General features: G+C 36.5%; 2 protein-coding genes across 3 annotated transcripts in view; one reads left to right on the top strand and one right to left on the bottom strand.

Moving 5' to 3' along the window:
• Positions 1-174: 174 nt before the first annotated feature.
• On the bottom strand, positions 175-6,333 carry mffa (mitochondrial fission factor a). Of its 2 annotated transcripts, XM_056756690.1 has the most exons (8): positions 6,193-6,333; positions 5,172-5,385; positions 4,850-5,022; positions 4,611-4,702; positions 2,364-2,528; positions 1,293-1,343; positions 1,094-1,178; positions 175-1,015 (listed from the first exon to the last, which is right to left on the bottom strand). In XM_056756690.1, exons 2-8 carry the CDS (start codon positions 5,383-5,385, stop codon positions 884-886), a joined length of 912 nt encoding a protein of 303 aa, XP_056612668.1. In that variant the 5' UTR covers positions 6,193-6,333; the 3' UTR covers positions 175-883. The 2 variants fall into 2 exon arrangements, with proteins under 2 accessions (XP_056612668.1, XP_056612669.1); XM_056756691.1 differs by lacking the exon at positions 2,364-2,528.
• A 346-nt stretch (positions 6,334-6,679) lies between these two features.
• The window catches only part of megf6 (multiple EGF like domains 6), a 34,586-nt gene continuing 24,177 nt past the window's right edge, over positions 6,680-17,088 (top strand). The window contains exons 1-7 of the mRNA XM_056756689.1: positions 6,680-6,748; positions 6,942-7,097; positions 8,831-8,965; positions 9,735-9,844; positions 9,950-10,054; positions 15,167-15,289; positions 16,844-16,966. Coding sequence (XP_056612667.1) covers positions 7,018-7,097; positions 8,831-8,965; positions 9,735-9,844; positions 9,950-10,054; positions 15,167-15,289; positions 16,844-16,966 — 676 coding nt within the window. The 5' untranslated portion in view covers positions 6,680-6,748; positions 6,942-7,017. The remainder of the gene's footprint in view (positions 6,749-6,941; positions 7,098-8,830; positions 8,966-9,734; positions 9,845-9,949; positions 10,055-15,166; positions 15,290-16,843; positions 16,967-17,088) is intronic.

Genomic DNA, 17,088 nt, shown 5'->3' with positions numbered 1-17,088 from the left:
CTTAATATGTTTTTAACAAATAAGGAAATTATATGTTACGGAGATGATGGTACCGTACTGAATACTAAGCAGCATTAATGTGTGAGCTGTCTAAACTAAAAATAAGATACAACTAAGGGATAGTCCTGGTTAAACCAGGCCTAGAAGATTAAAAACAGGCAGGACAGTGCAAACTTCACTACTGGTGTCATTTATTCAAATAGAAGGTTTTTATGGCTCTTTTGAAAGAGACTGGTACTGTTTAAATCAGTATTATTTCAATGATATGCTAAACAATTTCAGGACAGGTTGTAGCATAATATCATTACCAGCATATTATAAACCAATTATGGTTTATATAAATAATGACAAAACTCACGCATAGGTAGGTGTCAATCAGACGTAACACATAGACTGTACAGAATATACCTAAAATCAGTCTGTAAATATTATTTAATAATATATGCATTTACTTAGTTTATGATATATCAGTGCGTCCCATTCCCTTGCTTCTTGCAGAAGATATATATCATACTAATTTGCACGGTAAATGGAACATATGACAAAAATCAATGAGAACAGTCAAAGCTTGTGAAGGCAAATATGTACACCTGGTTCATGCTTGGCTTTGAACAATAAACAGAAAGGCCCTAAAATTGTACAAAAACAGAAAAAAAGAGGAAAATCTTGATTGTACAAATAAAAAAATATATTTACAAATACATGTTTACAATAAAATGTAAACCCAAATCCAAACAAAAAGCCATCCCATTGATGTGACCACTCTTAACTGTGGAGAAAACGAAACATGCTTGGCATACGTAAACACGGCTATTGTTTGACACAAATAAAGGAGAGGGCGGAGTCCTGGTTCTGCCCTTCCCACTAAGCAGTCTGTGTTGCTTCAGCGACGAAACCAGACCCAGCTGTTGATGAGCCAGAAAGCTACAGTGACAGAATACATGATCATTTCACGTTTGGTTCTCTCTTTGTTCTCCTCTTCCAAAAGCTGTAAGCGGCGGTTCAGCTTGACAATCTGTGAGAAAGGAAAGAAGTTATCAGTAAAAGCACTGACAAAAATGGCATCCTAAATTTCAAATCGTCCTGTAAATACCTGTCTGCGCAGAGAAGTGGCATCCACAAGGGCCATGTCGTCAATCCCTCCTTCTTGCGTGGATTCTAGTGTGGCCAAGGCAAGCCTGTTTGAAACATCATCAATGCATAAGCTTTTGAGTTTATATTGAGACAACATAAAGACATAGAGAAGAAAAAAATTGATGGTGGGAAAGAAATGAGAGGAAGAGAGGAGTTACCTGTCATGCTGGGGAATAGAAAGGTTTGAACCCCCTCTAAGAGATGGCTTGCTGAGAAGCAGAGATGGCGAAAGCAAGGGAGGAAAAGAAAAAGGAGGCATACACAAACAGACAACTTTAACAGCATGTAATGTGCTTCAACGCTGCAGGTCTTTGTCTCACAGATTTCGTCGTAAACACACTTACAAATGTCCTTTAAAACCCATTTTCAGCAAATATTCTTACGCATTAATCTAAATTAATTAAGTTTAGTGCATGTCAGAGTTGGAGTTAATGTCATTCTTTGAGCCAAGCAGGTCATAGGGGGACAGGAAGTGAGCTCATGAATATTACCAAGTAGTTGTGCAAGTATTCATGGGAATCAGCTTTATTTAAATGTTCCAGGTCGAATACAAGTTGGCTTCTTTAAACAATATATATCACATCAATTTAAATACCAGATAAGACAGAATCAATGCTTTATAAACCCTTCCACTGCATGTGCCATACCAGATTCGTTTTTTCTGTAGCATGGTTACAATTGTGGTGATAAAAAGGAGGCCCAAAATTCTATTTATAGGGCTTGATGTTCAACTTACCGGGAAAATGTCTTAAAAAACAAAACAGCAATGCCACAATCCGCTAATGTAGACATTTAACCAAACTTTAAATCATAAGATTTACATTCAAACAAGAAATGATTCAAACAAAAAAGAAAACTATTCATGCTAAACGTAAAACACCGAATTATGAGCCTGAAAAATAAATGAAACCTGCGTGCACTGCGTGTCCACATCCAACAGCAAACCCCCTTCAAATCAAATATGTATAGTTGGTTTATTTCTGGTTGAATCCGGTATAGACTTGGTTAAAGCCCAATTAGAATTGTTTGTGTTTGTCATATGCTTAGTGTATTGTTTTACCCAATCAATTTGTTATCAGAATGACACATGAATGGTTATCAGTCGAAGAGGACTTTTGTTCCTGGCCTAATCTTACACATATGATAAGTTACTTTTTTCAAGCAACGTCTAATTTAGTTCCGATTAAGTCTTTTTGAGGTATAATTATTGGTCATATGTCAAAGATCACCTGCGCTGGTTTTCATCCAGGACCTCCAGGACCTGCTGGTAGGCCCGGCGTGTGCTTGACTGGATGAAGGAAAGGACGCCACGGGCGCTGAAGAGGTTAAACCCGTCCTCTGCGCCATCGTGAGGAGCCATAGTGCGCAATGCAGCAGAGGGGGAGGGATTAATACTGACCATATCATAGAGATAGATGGAGAGAGAGAGAGAAAGAGAGAGAGAGGAAGAGAGAGACATTGAAGAAACAAGTGAGACAAAAGTAAAAGGCAAAAGAGAAGAAATGAGATAGGAAATTATAAGGATGGTTCACCGAAAATGTCGTTTTTTCAACAGGTCTTTGTTTTTCAACAAAAACAGGCTTTATATCTTACTTATCATAAAACTTTATTTTTGGGTGAACTATTCCTTAATGGTTAAAGAAAGGGGGGGGGGGGTGGAGGGAAGAGAATTAAAGAAAGAATTCAAAGAAAGAAAAAAGAAGCCGATTAAGTGGCCATGGACAAATGTTGTACAGAAATGTTTTATCAGATGGGAAAAAGGCTCGTTGTAGACAACTATGCCACAAACCCTTCAAAAAGCCATAACAAGCAGCACTATCACACGAAATCTCATTTGCATCGTTTTTGGGAACGAACCAAACACAGCAGTCTCCAAGTCTGACATCAAGAACAACCACAAGCCTCGAAAGCACAAGACAACACCATTAGCACTGAGTTCCGACGTCTGGGCGCAGACGAAAGATGAGTTTTCATCTGACCAACGTTGAGATGAAGCGTAAATCTTATTCTCACTAATCCAACCAGACACAACTTCACCTCTCTCATCCTATAAGCAGTTTGTCCTGGATTTTTTATATGAATCACATGATAACACAGCCAGATCACATTTGACCCCAAAATCAGAAGATAAAACATAGTTACATTTGTATTAAGAATGAATGTAAGTAAAAGAGAAAGTGTTTATCATTGTTCATAATTTAGGTTGACAGTGACACCTTTTATTCTGTGACCTCTATAAAACTGTCACTTTTGATTTATTTTCCAAAATTTCTAAATAATTATTGAAATACTGGAGGTGGAAAAAAATTATGTTTGCCACACAAACCAAAATATGATTAAAATAATGCATGTGATTTTAAAACCAAGACTTTTCTTTCTAAACAAAGTATACTTTTGCATTTAATTAGATTTTGGGATAAATGTGAGCTGGACAGGTTGTAGGGTTTGCTGAGATACATTATGTTATCAGTATTTATTTTATTTTTAATATAGCAATTGTTAATATTGATTATTAATTTTTTAAATAAACAGATGTTTAAGGCAGGTTTCACAGACACGGTTTATCTTGCCTTGGTCGAATAAAGATATTTGTCGCTTTTATAAAAATGCCTTAGAAGAATACATTACTGGTGCGCATCTCGAGACAAAACAATGGCACTGATATATTTTAAGATATTTCTGGGCAAATTATATTCAGTTAAGACAGATCACACATTAATTTTAGTCTGGGACTAGCCTTAAGCCTTATCTGTGAAACCAGGCCATAAGTTAGAATGTTATATTAGTATAATATAATTCTGTTCAGTTTTTCAACTAGCCTAAACTAGCTTGGCAGAAGGGCGTGACACCAGTCAAATTAGTGGCAGGAGATGAACTAATCTAAATGCATTGTCTACAGAAGGGAGAAAGAGGTGTTGATCATTGTCAATGAGAGATCAGCCAATCAGAATCCGCTATGTCAAGACAAGTCAACAACTGGTTGAAGGAGAATGACTGATGTGATTTAACAAGAATAAACCCTCATTGAGAACATCTCCACAGTGCAAAAGAGGCCATTCATTGTGATGCTCAATAGAGCAGAATAGAGCACAATACAAAAGAAAAGAAAACAATAAAGAACTCTGTTTGGAAGCCATGCTCCGAAAGAGGAACTGATGAGTTAAACAACACCTAATAACCAATTGTGCTTAATTTATTGATCAAATTACGATAAGGCCAATCCTGCGGTCGCAGTAACATGCACTGACCTGCAGGGGCTGAAAAAGCACAAAAGCCAGGCAGGAAGGGATTGAAACAAATACATGCATTGTTCTAACTCACCCCCTTTGAGTTAGCATGACCGAGGAAGAGAATGAGACGGAACAAATAAAAAAGATGAAGTAACTAAGAGGGCAGTTTTGTAGGGACAGGATGAGAGATTTCTCTGGATGTTAAGATTAAAAAATGTGTGACTGTATTGAAGTCCTAGCACTTACGCCGAGTCGTTTCTGATGAGTTGACCATTGTGTTGCACAACTGTGTTCTCGCTGACCGAGCGCTCCCTACGCGTCCTGCTTTGTGTGCGCACCTGTGTGAAAATAAATATGAGACAAAGAGAAAGTGAAAGTGTGGCAGGTGTTCCTTCTTCTTATATTCACAGTCAACTTCAAATTAACTTCAACCATACGTTTCCAAGCCCCCCACCCAGTTACTAAATTTGGTCTGACCCACTTACATCCTCACTGGGCTGGCTGACGGAGCTCTGCCGTTCCATTTCTAAGAAGTCGTGGGACTGTTCACTGAGTGTGAGAACCCGAGGTGGTGTCTTGAGGGACAGTGTCGACTCCAGTGGGGTGGACTGAATGAGGTCCAGATCTCTGGGTCGGGTGAACTGGGAGTCATTATCCCCTACAAAAAGACGTGAATGGCGAATCAGATACGATATGTTTCCCTTCTAACATTATTGTTTGTTCGAAGGTGCAAGAGATGCAGAAATTTGTATTTGCTTATATGATGAATCCCTTATTACTTTAACATACATCATTCTCCTGTCTTACCTGAAATGACAATTCTCTCAGGAACATGCATCATTGTTGTATGGCGAGTATCCTGATCTAGATGATCATGTTGCTCTGAGGAATACGGAGCCACTTTGAGCTGTTCAGGGATGCGCATTTTCTGACTGATGCCCTCTGTGTATTCCAGCTCATATTGGATCCGGTTTATCTCTGCCATCTCGGCCGTCGGAGAGGGGAATGCCGCTCCACTCATCTACAGGAAAAGATGAGGAGCATTTTCAGACGTGAAACCAGACAGAGAGGAGTGTTTGACACTTGAAATATTTCCTTTAAATTCCCAATGCTTGGCAAATGGATGATTTTTATGATTTAATATGATATTAGCGCTAGTGGGAACGATGTGTTTTAAAAGATCTGTTTTTGTTTTGTATAGCAGAACAGGAACTGCTGGTTGTCCAACATAAGCATGGAGCAATCTTTGTATAAGACTGAACGTTCGCTTGTCATATACCTTAATATTATTTAATGTATGTAATCTAAACAAATAAATATGTTTTTCTACTATCATGCCCAGGGCCTGAAGCTACACCGCACATTACATGTAAACCAGCTGTCAGTAAGATCTTGTGACGTCATGAGATCAACTAACTTATATCAGGAAACGCCTTTCTTTAAATCGGCAACTACTAATTCTGTAGATTTGACAAATACTGTTATAGACATATCGAGCATAAAAACGCTTTAGTGACTTGCATTTTAACAAAGTATTTTTATAAAGCAACGCTTCGGACGTTTTAAGTTGAATTATCTGTGCTGAATACAACGTAACAATGTTGACAACAGTGGTGACAAATCACTTTAAATTTACTATTTTTTATGTAACGTTATATCGAAATATCCAGTTTGAATGTATGATCGTGTATCACGTGGAGGCTCCTAAAATATTTGACAGCAAAATCAACGGGTTAACGTAACGTTACATCGGGTCCCCGAGCAATGACAGCTGATAAAGGCCCACACTATGGTTTAAATCGTATTACTAAACACATTTACAACATACCTTTACCGAGATTAGATCCACGGATGGGTTGTAAACGTTAAAGTGGAAATAAATTAGTAAAATGTAATTATTTTGTTGGTAATTAAACACAGAATCATCCCGCAGTAGAGAGCCGAACACACAGCACCACAACTACGTGAAGCTACTGACTGTTTACAAGCGAGTGATGATACGCTTTTCAAATTAAAAGTCCCCGGCATTTTTCTTGCACTTTCACTTTTTAAAAGTGCAAGATTTTCTTTGTATGAAATTAATTGGAAATGTAAACCAACTAAATTCATAAATTCCAGGTTTAATGAATAGTGTATTATATTCTTTATTTTTGTGTAACAATGTAGAATTATCATGTCATTATTTGTTTATTAAAGCTATTTATATAATTATTAACCATAAATGCATTATCAAAATTCACATCGTAAATGTCCATCTACTTCTATTATTGAAAACTGATTGGTATCACACAAGCAAAAATATGTTTATGAATGTAAAACAAACTTTGAAAACATCTGCTAAAACACGTTGCTGGGTTCTGTATCCATTATTGTGGCCCCCAGTGGTGTGTGTGCTGTATGGGGTGTGTGTTTGTTCTGGAGAGAGCGCAGAACGGTCTGTAAGCTTAGTTGTGGATACACACTCAAGGAGTAAGATGATGCATTCTTTGAGCCTGCAAAGAGAAAACATTTAGTACTTTCATGACGACATTAACTACACACTCGCTCATAATAATGAAGTTGTCGTATTTCTTAAAGTAGATGGTGGACCCCTGAAACCTGCGGGACATCATCAGGGTCTCCGGCATCAGAAGAGCGCGTGGATGCTTGAACGATGTGCTCCGTGGCACTTCTCCTCTGGTCTCTCATCGTATCTCTTAACGGCGCAACCTCGGTGGATCTTCAACCGGAAATGTGAGTTATTTTTCTTATTCTGATACTGGCTTGATGTTTGAATGTCAGAGCAATTTAATTTGAACTTTAAAAAAGAAATTAGTGCCACAAAGGTCATAAATAAATTTTCAGAAATGATGCTATATTTTTAAATAGGCCTATGTAATTTAGTTCACTTGATATATGTTAGTATATAAACAAACGATAATTAAGAAAACATAGGCTCAGTTGTAAATCATTGTCATTAATAAAAATAAAGAATACAATTACCTTATGGCGTTTAATATACAGGTAGCTGGTGTGGTTTCAAACGGTAAGGACTGTTTTTTAAAGGTAAAACAAAGTATTTTAATATATAATTTGAGGCAGTGTCATGTTCATATCAAAGGTTTATGTGATCATTAGTGTCCTGAGATTAGTGACATAGTTGCCATTTAAAGAGATACTTCACCCAAAAGTGAAAATTCTGTCATCATTAACTCACCTTCGTGTTGTTCCAAATCTGTATAAATTTCTTTGATCTGATTAATTCAGAGAAAGATTTTGGAAGAAATGCTTATAACCAGACAGATTTTGCCCCCCATTGACTAACATAGTTGTAAAATATACATTGATACTCAAAAGTGTGTAACAAAAAACAAAAATGATAAAGTAATTTTTCCTACTATGGGAGTCACTGGGGGGCAAAATCTCTCTGGTTATAAGCATTCTTCGAAATATCTTTCTCTGTGTTCATCAGAGCAAAGAAATCTATACCGATTCAGAACAACTCCAAGGTGTGTAAATCGTGCTCATTTTTGGGTGAACTAATCCTTTAAGCCTAACTTTTTGATGGTCTTGTACAATTTTTGTATCGAAATATATAAATAGTCCAATATCAAAAATTGACTTGCTCCTGATATTGCTGTAATGATTTAATTGCCCGCTGTGTGTCGCCCAAAAAATTGCAAGATTTATGACAAGGATGTCTAATAGCGTGACTGCAGCCCGTGAGTTCACCCCTCGCTGAGTCTCTGAGACCCTCCAGGGTTGATCCAGTCTATGACTGTAACCTAATTAACTCAGGATGTGGTGTATTAAATGGTCATAGGAAATGACCTGAGAGAGAACATAACCCTCAGGCAGTCCAGAGTCACCACACTTGGTCTATGAGACCAAAATAATGAATTCTCCTATGGATTTGCATGCAACAAATCATTCTGCAGTAGCCTTTATGTATTTGACTGGTGAATGTGTACTGAGTGATATTTCTTACTCCAATAGGTACACAAACTTTTGGAAAACCATGAGTGTGCCTGAAAGAGATATTGGAAACATGTCAAAAAACAACTTTTTAGGTGGTCCTTACTAGTAAAACTGACTCATAAATGAGTAAGGTTTATGTGAAGTTCTTTCTCTGTCTCTGTGTGGATGTGGTTCAGGCTGTTCTTGGAACATTACACTTTACAAGCGCAAGATTTCCAAACATTTTGTCAACATCATAAAAAGAGCTAATTGATAGATTATTTATTTCCTTAAAAGAAGTGTTTAACCCATTTACATCTTAATAGTTTATAGCTCTAACAAGCTCCTTTTTCGCTGTGTGTCCTGTAAGGAATGCAGGGGTCAAGTGCATCGTTTGGGAATCAAGTCACAACCTGTGGAGTCTTTAACCTGTGACCTTTAAATACATATTTTATGGCCTCAAATATGTGTTTATGTCTGTGTTTTTAGTTTGTGTATGTACATTAATTGTGTATTTCACCTTCTCTCAGGCCCAATGTGTGTGAGGAGCAGGAGATGTCAATGCTGGGTGTGAAGCAGCCGTGCGTCCAGGCATTCACACGTATGGTGAAAGTGTGGCGTCAGGGCTGTTCTCCTCAGCGCTGGTGCATGGGCTACGAGAGGAGGTAATACAGAAGAAGCCTTTAAAACAACTTGCAGACATTATCTCTTGGATAATTTACTTAACTAATATGCCCTAAACTATTTATTAGCAAGTTTCTCTAACAGGGGCTCTGGATTTTAGTTGAAAGACTTGTCATTTAGTAGAGCTACGTTTGCTTTTGTTCTGCTTTGCTATTCAGCAGATGGTTTCCATTGACTTAAGTAAACTTAATATTTGGCAATACTGTCTGGAAAGTCAGGGGTTAAAAGGGGTAATATGGCGCGAATATGTGTTTTCTGTTTCTTTGGTGTGTTATAAATTGCCCATGCATGTATTAGACACATGAAATTTGCAAAAATGAATGCAAAGAAATTAATGATTTGATACCGGGCATAATTTGGGTTTGATAACCAACCATTGTATCAATTGGTTCTATATGCGATCAGACATAAGTTGCAAAAGATCTATTGTGAAATAAATATTATAAAAAATAATGCATTAAATTTGAACCCTTGCAGCAAATTATTGACTTTTTTTTATTATCTCATTAAGTTCATTTTAGGACATTTTTGTCTCAGTTAAAACAACTCAGAAATATGAACCTGGCCGTGTGCACATGGCAGTTCTTGAAAACCACTTTCATAACTTTGCGATGTAATAAGCTTTTGACAAAAGAATGTCAAGAGAACCAAGTATAAAAAAACTTTTAGCGTGTAAACTTTTGGACATCGCCCGTACTCATCTTTAATCCACCTGTTAATTGTATTTTTGGCCCTCTCTCTCTTTCTCAGGACGGGGTATTATACAGTGTACAGACAGGTGTATAGTATGCAGATGCAGACTGTCTACAAGTGTTGCCCAGGGTGGATGCAGAGAGGGGAAGAGAGAGGTTGTCTGCACAGTGAGTATCACACACACCCTTGAATTAATTCATTTGTCTTTTTTATTCATAACATTTCTGTATGATATTGTAGGATACTGAAGTTTCTGTGTGTGTCATCTACAGGATTGTGTTCTTCTGGTACCTGCTTTAATGGAGGAAAATGCTCTGAGACGGGTGACCAGGTGTGTCAGTGTCCAGAGGGTTTCGAGGGTCCACGTTGCCAGTATGGTAAGCCACAAACACATCTTAAAGGGATACTTCACCTAAATATGAAAATTCTGTCATCATTTACTCACCTTCGAATTGTTCCAAATCTGTATACATTTATTTATTCTGATGAACAGAGAGAAATATATTTAGAAGAATACTTATAACCAGACAGATTTTGTCCCCCATTGACTCCCATAATAGACAAAGATAACATTCCAGGATTTTCCTCCATATAGTGAACTTCAATGGACTCCAAACGGTTGATGGACAAAATTACAGTTTCAGTGCAGCTTCAAGGGCTTTAAACGATACCAGACAATGAATAAGGGTCTTATGTAGTCAAACGGTATGTCATTTTCTAAAAATGTAAATGTTTTTTAACCACAAATGGTCGCCTTGCTCTGTTCTGCGACGCGCATTCATGACTTCACGTAATATGTTACTTAGTTATAAAAGGTCAGGCTTGATGTATGCGTTGACCTTTTCAACGTAATTACGTATTACATGAAGTCATGAACGCGTATCGAAGAGCAGAGAATAAGCGCGCATCGCAGAGTGTTTATAAAGCATACACATATATATATTTTTTAAAATGACAGATTGTTTCGCTAGATAAGACCCTTATTCATCATCTGGTATCGTTGAAAGCCATTTGAAGCTGCATTGAAACTGTCATTTCGACCTTCAACCGTTTGGAGTCCTTTGAACTCTACTATATGGAGAAAAATCCTGGATCAAAAACCTTAATTTTTTTACGACTAAAAAAAAATACATAAACATCTTAAATGACAACTAGGGTGTGTAAATTATCATGAAAATGTATGTTGAAAGTGGACGATTCCTTTAATCGTTGTAATGCTTTGAAGCTTGTTGGCCTGGGTTTTTTCTTCCCACACCTTACACACTCTGTCGACCATCTGTGTGTTCGTGTGAGAGTTTTCTCAGGCAAACTTCATTTTGTTTTGTTCGATTTTCTATTGTTTCTCCCCTGCTGGTTTGTTTTGACAGTAGACGTGAGGTTTTCACACCGTAAAGTGTTGGAGAAGGTTCAATAGGTGTGCATTGTGTGTACTCACTCTGTAAAAGGACCACAGTAGCTCGCAATGCATAGAGCTGATGGTAAAACAATAAGGTGGTGAAATGTTTTTTCAAGTTGTTCTGGTAAAACTATTAAGGTTATTTCAACAAGACACTGTGTGTGTCTGTTTGAAATAATGTTTTAGGATGCTGTATTTTAAAAGATGTATTACATAAGGTCATACACTGGACCTTTAACTTTGACCCATACATTTTGACCCTAAAATTTGACAATTTGTGACATATTTTAATCCAAGGAGTCAAACCCCTACCATTTGGTCTGGAACTCTGGTAAGTCCAGGATGTCCTCTTTAAGATACTAAAAAACTGTAAAAACAAGTATTTTTCACAGGTTAAATAGTGTGATTATTTGACCAACATTATGACATCCTGCTAAACAACAGTGTCATCCTGATGTTTGTCCGAGACTCATGGGATACAAGCTCTTCACTGTTCCATACTGCAACTTCAGGTTTATTATATGTGCTGAGCAGACAGTGTGTGTGTAAAGTGTCTGTGTGTTTCATGCAGTTTCCCTAAGTATATCCTTTCCTGTTCTCATTCCTCTATTTGCTCTGTGCTGCAGTTAAGAGTTACAACCCCACGGAGGGTCTTGACTTTGCATTCTTGCATGGAATATCTCAGGGTATAGAAAAGTTTAAGAGTTCCTTATCCCTGAAAAGCTTATTTAGACTCCCTGTTAAATAGATTGTGACAGTGACGCACACACACACACACACACATTATTAGTATATGTGACACTGGACACAAAACTTATGGGTCAATTTTTCGAAATTGAGATGTTTACATAATATGGAAGCTGGATAAATAAGCTTTCTATTGATGTATGAGTTCTTAGAATAGGACAATATCTGGCTGAGATACAACCATTTATAAAAAAATGATTTTCGAAAAATCGAAATATTGAAAAAATTGCCTTTGAAATTGTTAATCAGAGCCACTATGGCAGGCCATCGATTCATACAAATAAAGTTTTTATATATTTAAAGTAGGAAATTTACAAAATATCTTCATGGAACATGATCTTTACTTAATATCCTAATGATTTTTGGCATAAAAGAAAAATTGATAATTTTGACCCACACAATGTATTTGTGTCTTTTACTAAAAATGTTCCCGTGCTACTTAAGACTGGTTTTGTGATCCAGGGTCACATATGTATAAGAGTATATCTTATGCATTTCTTAAATTTCCTATCGTAAATATATTAAAACTTTATTTTTACACGTCTACAAGCTTCACTCGCTGCTAGCCTGCTCTTTGGGAATCACCCACTGAAAAAAAGCTAAGAATTATCGCTTTCGGGTTCATCTATTCTCAAAAACGACCTAACAGCGGTAAGCCAAAAGAGAACCTGTTTCATTTTAGCAACTTTAAAGGTATTTTTCTCAATATTTTCACCCTCAGATTCCAGATTTGCAAATATGTATCTCAGTTAAATATTGTCTTATCCTAAATAAAGCATAAATCAGTGGAAAGCTTATCTATTCAGGTTTCAGATTATGTATAAATCTCAATAAAAAAATTTACCCTTGAGAGGTTTTGTGGTGCAGGGTCACATACTCTCACACACACACACACACACACACACACACACACACACTTAGTGGAAGTAAATGTTTGTTGACTTTTTAAATACAATATTTATTTTTATATTGTAATATGCACTGATAAGACCAGGACAATATAAAAAAACGTTTCCCACACTCTCTCTGTGTGATTGAAATCCTCAGACAAATTGCAGGCTGTTTTAAAGAACGCTTATCCATCCCAATGAGTTAATGAAGTGATAGTGACATGCTCAGTGTGTTGGTTTGGTGTGAAAAACATTAAACTATAACACTTCTGCTGGAGGCTCTGCCAGACACAGGCCGTCGAAACGGAAATTTGGTCTGTGGGGTTGACGGATTATTGCACAGCAAAATACAGGCAGTGAAATCAGAGTCCTCAAGAGTATTTACTTTGAGGCTGGGAGCTACGTTTTTACTAGATATAGGAGAGAGAAAGAGAGAGAGAGAGAGAGAGAGACAGACCAACAGTAGGTCTGATCTTCTTGTTATTCAAATTAACTTCAGGGACTAGCGAGTCTGATAAAATGTTAGCACAAAAATAACATTATAAATGTTATTCCAGCATGAACTCAAGAAGATAAGGACTCTAACATCTCCACTCAGCAGGTGATCTCAGATGAGAGATTGAGCAACCGTATCCCGCTGTGGACAAACATGAACTGTCTGTGTGTGCTGGAATGTTCTGTTGCTTCTACCCAATACCCCGAGACAAAGCCATAAATATTCACTACTATGATATTTGAGTTATTAGCAGAACATTTACTGCTCAGAAGTTTCTCTTTTAAAGCTCAGGAGACTTACTGGAGTGCTTGGTCATCTTTCATTTAAGTATCAACTTGTTTCAGACAAGGTGCTTGGGCTAAAACTCCTTAATAACTATAAATAGAATAAATAAACAACTATTGACGTATTTTGGCTTAAAATTATTCTTGAGTATTTAATCTTTTCATTTTATTTATTAATTATTATTATTTCTTCTTTATTTTTCAATTGAGTCTTATTTAGTCTAAATTGAATACACTTATGATTGGTTTCATTGTTTGATTCTTTGTTACGGTTATGGATTATAGGTCATGTTTTTTAGTAACTTTTTAAGTTTTGTACTCTGATAGGACACAGTTATCTTAAGGTTTTGGAGGTTTTGTGACCACTCTGTCTAAAGCATTAAGGAAGATCTCCCCGTGAAAGGACAGAGGATATTCCTGAGACACATCTGCTGTTCCTCAAAACATTAATAACCTTAAGAGATGACAGAAGACTTTACCATGTGTGAAGATAAAGTAGAGATATGAAAATACCAGATCGTTCCTTTGAGTCTCATTATTCCAGGACCTACAGTAAGCTATAAGACAATAAGTTCATATTTGAAACTTTAAGGTCTAACTGTGACAATAATGTAGGGAGAAGTCCTATTCATCTGTAGAGCACATCAGGCCAGCTTTAGTGCAGCCAAACTAAGATCCCAAGAAGGAAAACTTCGGTCAATCGATTTTCTTTACTTCTAATCGACTAGTAATCCTTAACATTTTGTCCTTTATTTGACAACATTTATCAATATTTGAATGGAAATGATGGTTGAATAAAGTAAGCACCAGTGAGCAACCACGTTTAAAAAAACCAGCATTTTGAAATGTTTTTGAGGACTTTATGAAGTTTACAACATGCTAAACATTGAACAGATCTACAATGTTTCCTCTGTAACCTTTAGATGACATTTTTGGGATTACCTTGTTATATATTGGCAAACATGTATTGGTATCTTTAGGGACACAAAGGTTCCTGCTTGGAGACATCCATGTCTGCCCAAAACCCCATTATAATGTGAGTGACCCAGGAAAACATTTTAATGTAGGTAACAAATGATAAATAGTTTTGTCTTTCTTGTCTTCCTGTTTGGAAGAGTGAACCGAAGTCTGTAGAATCTTGCCAAAGCTCACTAATTGAATAACCAGAGATAGAGCATTCAGCTTTTCATTTCATCCTTAAATCTGTCTTCCTTCTTCAACATGAATGATGCTGTAATCACTAGCTCAGCATTATTATGGTATGTTTGCTGAAGGTCAGTCATAGAGTCAGAGGTTGTTTTGGAGACATGGCTCCAAAAGAGCTCATACTACAAAATGAGAGAAATGTCTGTGTGTGTACATGCTTGTTTTAATGAGGGCGGTTGTGTATGTGACATCATAAGAGTGTGATGCCAGTGATGCTGTGTTGCCTTAGAAACCAAGTGTGGGTGTGGCCTGGGTGTTTTTCTTTGGCGACCCATCCTTGGTTTCTGAGGCTGTACAGAAAAACACATTATCAATACAAACACACCCACAAACTTTCCTTGTTTTTTCTAACATAGTGATGTCAGAAGATTAATGTGTGTTTAAATTTAAATAAAATGCATTAATGATATTTAATTATCTTTCTCTATTTAATTTTCTTCTTCTCTCTCTCTTTCTCTCTCTTTCTGCAGATAAAAATGAATGTGCATACAATAATGGAGGATGTGAAGGCTCATGCTGTAACACAATGGGCAGTTACTACTGCCGCTGTCCTGATGGCAGTAAACTAGGGCCTGATGGGAAGTCGTGTCAAGGTAAAGACAGTCACATTTGTTCAATTTAGCTTATCATCAGAGTGACTCTCTCTTAACCAAGGCTTGATAAAAAAAAAAGTATAAACTATTAATGGCTTTCATAGTGTAGACTTGTGGATGGAGAAGGTTAGTAGTGATTAAATGTGCTGAGAAAGACAATTTTACATCTGTTCCAAGATCAGCTGTTAGTGTGGGAATGTCCTGCTGAACTAAAAGGGCACAGGTGAGGAAACAGGTGTCAGCAGCATTATAAGATGCTTAAAAGGTTCTTCACAGCAATGCCATAGAAGAACCATGTTTGGTTCCACAAATAACCATTTAGTCAAAGGTTCTTTAAAGAACCATCACTTTCCTTCATTGTTAAAATGTGACAAACCTTTTTTGTGATACAGAAAGATTCTTTGGATGTTGAAGGTTCTTTATGGAACCATTTGGACAAAACAGTTATTCTATGGCATCGTGAAGCACCTTTCTTTTTAAGATTGTGAAAGCAAGTAAATTGTATGTTGTTAATTAATATAAATAGAGATTACTTTCGAGTAATGTTGTTCATATTGTTTTGTAGATTTTAATATTATAGTTAAATGCGCAAATAAAAGAGAAATCTGAAAAAGGATTCAGTTCCGAATTGACTGTCAGTTGTTTGTCATATAATAAATTGTGGTCAAAGAGGTTGATTATCACTAGCAACATTCAAAAATCCAGTCAAAGGACAGTATTTTCTTGTTATTATGTCATTGTTATAAATCGATTGAATCAAGTTGATAAAGTTTGATTTTTAAAAAAGTACATTTTGGACAGTTCTGTGTCAAGGCAGAAAAGACATTAAAAGACATCAAACATAGGCCTATGCACATATGCACATACAAGTATACAAACCCAATGTGTTAAGCAGATGTTGTTTAAAGTCTAAATTCGCATGAATGAAAGATCAGATTTCATACATCAGCTCCCTAAACACTCTAGATTCTAAAATGAAAAACTTGTTTAAAAAACATTGTGAATTGTTTTTGAAAGTCTTTTTATCAAGAAAGGATTCAATGATTTATTGAAAGATTTACATCAATAAAATGCCGTGTAAAACATTCCCTCGCACCCTGATTGTTTAGATGTTACTTTTGTCTGGACACAGATCTAGTTCTTGTTCCGTTATCCTGAGAGCTTATTTTGAATCCCTGACTATTTAAATTTATGAGGGTACATCAAATGAAAACAAAGGAAACAACAATGACATCATTTGTGTGAGTTAACAGATAAAGAATCAGATGATTTCATGTCATGTCCAGGTCGATTTTATCAACTAAAGTGGTATTTTATGGTTCATTACCTGTTTTCCGACACAGTTTTAATGGGGTTATGTAAGCATCCTCTCTAAAAATGCTTTCTTTTTTCTTTCTTATCCACTTTTTTCAAAAGTAGAACTTCATTAAACTTGCTTTCATGTCAACTTTATTTTGCTATCTATTTAACAAATACATTCATCTTATTTTCCATTTGAGGCACATCATGGCTTATTTATTGCTTTGTTTATTTTGTGTATGTCTTCATAAACAGATATAGATGAGTGTGAGGAACTAAATGGAGGCTGTCAGCAGATGTGTGTGAACACACTTGGCTCGTACCGTTGCGAGTGCAGCGAGGGATTTCGCATACATGCAGACGCTCGCACATGCATAGGTAAGATTGTGATCATGCAATCTGGTAATCCAATGGTTGCAGACTCAAACACTCCGACTATATATGTGCTATTGTCACAGTGCGTAAAAAAAGCATCATATTAATGATTTACTAAATAAGCA

This window comes from Triplophysa dalaica, chromosome 9 (genome assembly GCF_015846415.1).
Source record: "Triplophysa dalaica isolate WHDGS20190420 chromosome 9, ASM1584641v1, whole genome shotgun sequence".
Lineage (NCBI taxonomy): Eukaryota > Metazoa > Chordata > Actinopteri > Cypriniformes > Nemacheilidae > Triplophysa > Triplophysa dalaica.
Note: the sequence above shows the minus strand (reverse complement) of the source record. Positions and strands in the feature narration are given on the sequence as shown.